General features: G+C 39.2%; 1 protein-coding gene across 2 annotated transcripts in view; it reads right to left on the bottom strand.

Moving 5' to 3' along the window:
- The window catches only part of LOC102310773 (neural Wiskott-Aldrich syndrome protein), a 30,856-nt gene that overhangs the window by 13,525 nt on the left and 8,333 nt on the right, over positions 1 to 8,998 (bottom strand). For both annotated transcript variants that reach the window (XM_005930394.3, XM_005930393.3), the window contains exons 2-4: positions 2,811 to 2,945; positions 2,576 to 2,662; positions 1,279 to 1,375 (exon numbers count right to left, since the gene is read on the bottom strand). In XM_005930394.3, coding sequence (XP_005930456.1) covers positions 1,279 to 1,375; positions 2,576 to 2,662; positions 2,811 to 2,945 — 319 coding nt within the window. The remainder of the gene's footprint in view (positions 1 to 1,278; positions 1,376 to 2,575; positions 2,663 to 2,810; positions 2,946 to 8,998) is intronic.

Here is an 8,998-nt window from a genome sequence, read left to right as displayed (position 1 = left end):
CTAATGGCTTGAGTTTTCCTGAGGTGGAAGATCAAAAAGAGGAAGCCTTGTTGATAAGATTAAGCACCGAATGCAGCGGGCTGAGGGGGAAATATGAAAGAGAACGATCGATTCAAAGGTCAGGAAATGACCCGCAGAACAAGCAGAGTGGAGACGGCTCGGTTTTAATCAAGCACAAGATAATCAAAGTTAAGAACTGAGTGCCAAGTCTGAGAAGGCATCTGGATGGCTGTGGATAAGAATCTCTTCAGTTTCATGTTCAGTCTGAGAGTCTGTGTGGATGACTTTAGGTGGAGAGTTTTAGAGTTGTTGGTGCATGAAGAAATGAACTGAAGGAAAAACTGCCTGACCCTGTTTTGTTTTAATCTGGAGCTATTCAAGTGTTACTGTAAATACTGACACAATAGTTTAGGGGTGCAATATTTAAAAACTGGTTTCTCAAACCAATCGCCATGTTCAGTAAATTACAAGAAAGCACTGGAAATGCTCTACTCCTGAGAGATGAAGCAGGAATCATTGATTGGTTCTGCACATTTCATTCTGAAACTGCAGTGCCCCCCTTGGGACAGTCAGCATATTTCTTCCCCAAAAGCCTGGGTGCAGTATTATGATGCATTTGTTTTGGTTGAAAAGTCATGTGATGGTATTTGTGTCAAAAGAAACATTTGGAAGAACCATTTGGAAGTACGTGGGGAAAACCCCTAAAAGCTTTCAATTTCTGTTAACATGTTTGAAAGTTTTTTGGCAGCACCAACTTTATCTGTTAAGATGACTCTGAAGATCTGTTTTTTTTTTTTTAAATAAGACTACGTCACAGTAGGGCAGTATTCTGATCGTACTCTCACTGAACGTGTTACCAACAGCTCTGAAAACTTTATAAGATGAGGAGAAGAGCAGATGATAACAGCAGACAGACCCAGGCAAAAAAAGACAAAGGAAAAAACTAAAAACATAAGGAACAGCTAAATGTGGCCCCAAGGCACATCTTCCATTAATTGACTACCTCTGATTAAGATTGCCTATGTATTGAAATTTAGACCTTTTTTTGCCCAGTTCTGTCATCCAACAGTTTCAAAAATGACAAGTTTAGAAATGTATTTGATCTTGTGCTCCCACTTAATGATGAATGGTGATGATTTGGCTTGAAATATAATCAGACAAACCAGATTGTTGAGCATAAGACAAAACTTTGCTAATCATGTCATTTTTCTCTCCCCCCAGCAAGTTAGATCAGTAGTTAGGACCTAAGGTGAAGCAGTGATAGCAATAAGTGGGTACCGGTTTTCCTCAGTTTTCTCCCCATTAGCTCTCCCGCAGTGTTCCGGAAACGCTTGCACTCATCTTCATTGGAAAAGTTCAGACCCACTTGGCATGTCTGTGAACACACAAAACAGAAAAGAAATTAAAAAAACTGTTATAAATAGAATTTTGGTACTTCTGTATATCTATGGATAGTCTCTGGCAGCGGTCCCCAACCTTTTTTGCGCCACGGACCGGTTTATGCCCGACAATATTTTCACGGACCGGCCTTTAAGGTGTCTCGGAAAAATACAACAAAAACTAGTACCGGTACTGAAAAAAGGAAGATTTATTCATAACACATGTGAAAAGTCCCAGGAAAACCGAGTTAACGATAAAAACGATAACAAAATAACGCTGAAAAACCGATAAAAACCCTGAAAACCACACCTGAGCCTCAACTCTCGCGGCCGGTACCAAACGACTCACGGACCGCTACCGGTCCGAGGCACGGGGGTTGGGGACCGCTGATCTATGGGTTTCCAAATACACTTCCATTATGCGTATACTGCAACTGAACAACAGTGCCGTAAAGCTTACGGTCAGCTCAAGTCTAATCCACCGTGCTAACAGTTTGTATTCTCTTTAAATAAAGACGTCTTGTGACATGAAAAGCTTTAGAAGTGACACAAAGCTCAAATTTCTAGTTCCGTAACTTTAATGGTGGTGTCTTTTGGTAAGCACACCTGGAAGTTTGGTCACAAATGCTTTCCATGGCAGGTTTCCATCAGAATTTCTGGACTGAATGAAGATTATGATGAAGGAAATATGCTCTGTGGTAAACTTTAACTGATGTAGACATGCTTTCAGGAACATTTGAACAAAAAATAAGGAACCAAAACATAGGCTTATGGTTTTCAATGCCACATACTGGCTACAGAAAGTACAACTTGTACCTACTAATTCCATTAAAATGTGAGACTGCATGGGTGTAATGTTTACTCAGCAGTACACAAAAACAGAGCCACACACAGCTGAACAATCCCCCCCCCAAAAAACAAACAAAAAACCAAAAACCCACATTAGTACATTACTGTGTTAAAGTCTTGAGCCACCCCCCTACTCTAGGTATCGCTAAAACCTTATCGATATCCTTTCTTGGTCACACACTGCAGAACAATCTAAATGCTGACTTTCTTTCAAGAGAATATTTTTCAGCAACACTAACAGTTAACACAAAAGAAATTTAAAGCAGGGGTCTAAATATTATCAACTAACCTGAGGTTGAGAAAGATAAGTAAAAAGACAAATGTAACTGCCGAGGGAAAAAACTTACATCTCCAGCAAATGTGATGAAGTATGGTTTGGGGCCACTAATGCTAAAGTTGTTGTACAGCTCCTGTTCATACATCACCTTTCCATCCTGTGGAGAAACAGAAGCACGGCTGAATACAAAATAAATAAACAACCAACTAATAAGGCAAGTAGAAAGCTGAAATTTATTATCACGATAACTCAATAAGAAGCCATCTTTTACACACAGAATTGCCCCTTGCTTCCCATATACCTACCCTGATGTCAAAGACCCTGATGAAGTAGGATCGTTGGGGGTTGTCTTTAACCAAACAGGCCACCCCGCAGCATTTCTTGTTCCAGCTGGAGCTCCTATCTGCTGTGAATACCTGGACCACACCTGAAGACAATGTCTGGAAAAAAGGACAGAGGGAGGAGGAGAGTGAGAATCGCAAATATCTGTGTTAATGTTCTATACAAAGCATGTTTGATACAGCCATGTGCCAGAGATTTACAAGCTGGATCCTAAAGGAATAAAGCAATATTAGAAATGAAATACAGATAGAGAACAGAAACACCCCACTTGCCTTAAAATAAGTAAAAAAAACAACAACAAAAAAACCCTGATAGTTTCACTAGTTTTTAATGATATGTACAATATAGACTTGATGCATAATTACTCCAATTATGTATTATGAATATTGCATGCATTTCAGCATCTCCTTAAATTAAATTAAATATTCCAAAGAAATTCCAGCTATATTAATGCATAACCCATATACACGCCCAATAAAAGGCATAGAAAAAGGCAAAGAAGCCAACATTTGTTTAAGACAAAAAGGCATCATATTATGTGCAAACACACTAAAAAAAAACACCTGTAGTGCACAGAGACATGATCATAAGGCAGGGTTGGACACCTGCAGTTTTTACAGGTTGCTGCAGGGAGTTTCTAACACTGAGGGGGTCCACGTTCACAGCCATTAACACATACATGAAAGCAATACCATTACGACAGGAAATGCCTGGTGAGCTTCTCATCTAAAGTGAGTTCCAGGATGTACTGGAGGTATTAAGACAACATACGGAGGAGCCCTTAGATTATTCTTTGTAATTTAGTGGGAATTAGAGGTTTTGTTAAAAAACAAACAAAAAAACCCAAAACAGGGCAAGTAAATCACCCTTTTCTAATATACAAAAATTTGTTGTGGGGATTTTTTGGGAGGGGGGCATTTTTCTGGCTTTTGTGGTTTTGTCCATATCTTCTTTCTTTTTTTTTTGGACAGATCCTCGAAAGTCAGCCACAGTACAAGATCAGTATCATCAGAAAAATTCCTATTCTACATGTAATACTGAAACGGGTAACAACCACACCACAAGGCTCGTCTTTGCAGTACAGCAGACGTCATCATGATGATTCTTGGAATATCTGGATGGACACCTCATTAGCTTCCACTTCCTTCTACCATTGAACTGAAACTAAAAGTTTGATTTTGCAGTCAAAATGCAGATAAATTTTCCTTTCACCTGTCTCCCATTAGCTCAACTAATAGACTAACAGCAGGGAAAGGTAAGGCTATTGTTACACTCAGTTGCAACAGTATCACAGAAGTATGCAGTATTGTAGCATGACTCAATCTTAGCTGAAATGAGCAAAGTGTAAATTATGAGATGCAACATTAAATTAGGTAAATAAATTCTTAATTTATCATAGCACTTGTTTTGAGCCTGTTGTAATTTATTGTTTTAGTGATGAATGCCAATTTAGTACATTTGTATTGCTGATTGCATTCATTTGATACAGTTTAACTTTAAAAAAAAAATTACACATAAAAGATGATTCACAGTTTCTTACTCAGAGTGAAGAACACAGCTTATTAAATTAAAGCTCCTCTCTAACTGGATACCTCTAGCTTAGCTTAGAAGTCTGTATTGTTCAAACTGGAAAAAGCTGCATCAGCCCATTCCTGAAGTGGCCATGATAGCCACACCAATTGCATGACTAAAACACAGCATTAAATGAGACAACAGAAAACAGGCAGTTTTTTTTTCAGCTCGTCTGCAAAAGATATTTTTATCTGCATTTATGTAATCATTACATTTCTTAACACTACAACTCTTGGTGATTTAGATCAGAAATAGCCATGATTGAAAGAATCATTTAAATTCTGTTTTGTAATGCATTTTCACAGTAACAGGGCCTGTGTGGTATCCAAGGTCTGAGGCTCTATGAATTCATCCTCCCATAGAGCGCTGATTGCTCCTGACAGGGCCAAAGGCTGCAGGAAGTGGGGCTCTGACTATGGCGTCATTAAAACCCGGCCAAAAGGACCCTACACACCAAACCATTCTCTTGTGAATTAATTCCCTCTTATGCACTTATCCTCAAACACTTAGTTTCTACATGTGTACTGACCTCACCATGCAATTGCCCAGGCAGCACACAATCTAATGCAATATAACTATAAACATGGGGTCGATTAAAAGGAAGAAACGAAAGCTAATATAAGCAAGTAATGACAACAAGTAAAAGATCAAGTAACATAGTGAACTATCTGTATTAGTAACACATTAGAATTTTGCTTTCTATTTTCAATTCCTCATGTAACAGTCATCAGCATTTTACATAGCATGACATATGGCACAAATTATGGGATGTTTGCACAGAAAAAGGATGGCACTGTTGTGGTAATCAGAGAAAAATTGAATTTCTATGAATTCAATTTCTGTTATTTGTAGCTTCGACAGTGAAAATAACTGCTAGTGATTCAAAACGAGCAGATAATGAGTTAAACGTATCTCAGCTTTGAGATGAGAGATTACAACAACTCCCAAAGAGAGGACACTGACAGGTATACACCAGAATGGTAAATACAACTGGAGCCTAGAATCTGCATTATAGTGACGAACAATCAGCTACGGAGCAATGAAAGCAACTGAATTGCTTTATATGTGAACTTGGCTTTAGGCAAAAATTTAAAGCAGATCCTATAGAGCCTATAGAGGGAACAAACAAGACCAAATATGTAGCTTAAGAAGAAAGTGCAGGCAATGCAGAAAAGATGAGGAAGGGTTTAGCCCTTTTCAGGCATTGGATGTCTAATATTTCTGCCATTCAGACATACACCATTGTTAATTAATGTACCTTACAGTTTTATTTAGATTTTTCCACAACAGTAATGTAATAGGTGACAGTATTCAGGCACTATTATGTACTTTGAACCAGCTCTGACTGCACTTTAACGTGTAATGCATAAAGTCAGAATTTGGTAGTCAGCTATAGTGATAATTAGAGAGACCATGTCACAAACTATCCATATTAGTAAGATACCAACAGTGTATCAACTGTAACTGTATGACAGGTCACCTGTCGAAAGTAAATGCAGCGTATTCCTTTTAGACTGATCTGCCCTCAAAAGTGTGGAGTAATAATTACGTTGTTTTTGTGCCATGTGTGTAACACATGTACAACTACTACAAATTGATTCTGCTGCTGTGTGAGTCTGTACTAATGTAGACTAATAAAAACAACAGAAAGACTTCTAAAAACAGCAGGAAGCAACAACACTGAGACTCTGCTCCTGAGAGAGATATTGGAGCATTGCTATTCCCAAGATTCTAGCGTCAAAAAGCAACCTTTGCCTATTTCTTTTAGCTAAATCAAGGAAGTCTGGTGTTTTATGTACAGTTAAGGCGTTTTATAAATTTACTCAGTGAAAGGTGGACAATTACTTCTGAAGTTGTAGACTCAATAAGGCTTTCCATGAAATTGTGGCTGGACAGTATGCCTGAGGCATTCTAGCCAGGTAGTAGTATATCGATGAGAAGTTAAAAAGAGGTGCTTTGCAACATTAAACTGCAGTGTGCAGTACGTATTTTTCGGACCATAAGGTGCACGGGATTATAAGGCACATTAAGCGAAACAAAGCAGTCAGATAAATCAAACTTTATTAAACTCATTCTTCTTGCTTCCTCCACTTCTGTACCATTGATTCATTAATGTTGAATTCTCTGGCAGCTGCTCTATTCCCATGTTGTTGCAGTATATTAATGACTAACCTCGTATTGTGGATGGATTATCTCAGTTGTTCTCCTGACTGAAGTTTGGTCCGTTTACAGCATCCTGCCATGCGATTGCATTTGTCTCTAACCATGAGGAACCTTCACGTTAACTTTTATAAGTGGAAAAGTGTTAGTGTTCGTCCTCCAGCTTCACTGTTTATGTTATGCTAACATAGCTGTGTCGCTAGCGATCACGTAGCACATCATTATATACCAGCTAGCCCAACTTCAGTAACCCTACAAACGTCACTGCTGTTTAGTTTCCTGTCTTCATTTATGTTGGAAGTGATAGCAGAGCTGTACGTTTGATTTTTTTCAGAAATCTCTCAGTCAGAACATGCAATATCATGCTTAGGTAACTAGCGAAACTAGCGAGCTAACTTCCGCTAGCTTCCTGCTAACTTCTAACTCCGTTAAATGTAATAAATTTTGTTTTCATGGATGCCTGGAAGTTAAACTTCATAGTTACACCTGGTAAAGCAGCAATGCTGATCGTTTTATTAAAGATGAAAGAATTTAGACAGTTTTTAACTCTCAGTGATGCTGCAGTGTTCGTTTGACCTGAAGAGGGGGTTTAGGACCCAGATTACTCCCAGATTTAAGAGCATCTTAGTCCGACAAATACGACAATAACGACGGCCGCTTGCATGTTCTGCAAAAAAATGTGCTTTGTCGTGTATCTGACGGACAAACACCAAACCAGTTCCACATCACTGAAGTTGCACCATTTTTACAAACCAATTCTGGTTCATCTGTTTCACTCAACAATCGGCCATGTGCGTATGAAAACAAAGGCACTGCGCATGCGCGTTTTACTCATATTCTATCGCGATATTTCATTTTCCTATCGTTGCCTAACATTATACCGGTATTACCGTGAACGGTATAATATGGCCCAGCCCTACACGGGGTAGCGCATAACTCGTGGTAACGAGATTTGCCGTGTCCATCTTGTCGCTGCCTGCAGGTGAAGCGATGGGGGAGGAGGGGGAGTTGTGTTCAGTGAAGGAAAGAGGCTGAGGCCGAGTAACGGTTGCGTAAAGACAAAAGTGGATGAAAGAGAGGCAAACTTGTGGCTCCACAACTATAATTATAACGTAACATAGACTATATCGATATAAAGGATATTGTCACATCATTATATCTCGTATAAAAATATATCGATTTTTTTTTTTAAAAACTCAATATATTGCCCAGCCCTATGGCATATTAAGCTGGGCGATATAGAGATTTTTTCATATCACGATATGTTTTTTTCATTTCAGGCGATAACGATATCTATCACGATATAAGCCAAATAACTATATTTGTAAGATTTAAATGTGCCGTTGCTCACAAGTAAAATGTGAAATAATCAGCAGCTTGTTTTTATTTAAATATTTATTTCCCATAATAAGTTCAACAGGGTAGATGTACTTAAGGAACATGAGACTTTTTCAGATAAATAAAGGCAAATATTGCAAACTACACAAAAGGCAGCCGCTAAAGCGTTTAAGTTTCAAAATAGAACAAACGAAACAGACTATAAATTGTCAATTCCACTTAGAAACAAAATATTAATTCTAAAAATAAATCTTAGTTTGTTTTACAGAAGAACAGACAAAATGACTAACTTTTGTCAATATCAAATAAACTGAGAACTAAAAGGAAATTCTCAATCTCTCCTTGTTGTATAGCTGAGCTTTTCAAACAGTTTTAACAGTTACTTTAGTCTGACAAAAGCCGAATGACGAATTAGCGCTTCCAGTCAGAGATTGAGCATGCACCGTTTATTGTATTTCCAGACTTGCTTTCGGCACAATTTACAGTGCCGCTACTCTGTTTTTTGTCAGACTTGAAATAGCCGAAATACCTTCACACTACGGAACTTCTATGGCTCTTCCGTTCGACAATCTCTCTGGCATTGGTATGTGCGTGTTAGTCCCCATAGGGAAATAGTTCCTCTGCATTTAACCCATTCACCCAGTGAAGCAGTGGGCAGCCACCAGTGCAGCGCCCGGGGAGCAGTGTGTAGGGACGGTACCTTGCTCAGGGGTACCTCAGGGTAGCCGTTCAGTGGAGTCGAACCCCCGACCTTCCGATCATGGGGCCACCACTCTACCTACTGAGCTATCCCTGCCCATTGGAACCATCATCGTTTTCTCTTCGGTAACCTTCGGTCACGCTCTCGGTTGATTTTTCTCTAGTCGGCACACTCATTTCCTCCATTACCCGGGCGGCACGGCGGCTGGCTGCTTCCCAAACAAATACACATGTGCGGCTTGGCACTTGTGCTGTACGTAACAAGTCACGTGACGTGACGCTGCGGCTGTGATTGGTTCGGCTCTGTATTTTTGATTGGCTGTTCTTCTTTTTTTAAGAGGACAAGAGGTAGGTCTATCGCAATAGTTTAATTTTTCTATCG

The sequence above is a fragment of the Haplochromis burtoni genome, unplaced genomic scaffold (genome assembly GCF_018398535.1).
Source record: "Haplochromis burtoni strain Fernald_Lab_line unplaced genomic scaffold, NCSU_Asbu1 Contig_129, whole genome shotgun sequence".
In the NCBI taxonomy this organism is placed as follows: domain Eukaryota; kingdom Metazoa; phylum Chordata; class Actinopteri; order Cichliformes; family Cichlidae; genus Haplochromis; species Haplochromis burtoni.
Note: the sequence above shows the minus strand (reverse complement) of the source record. Positions and strands in the feature narration are given on the sequence as shown.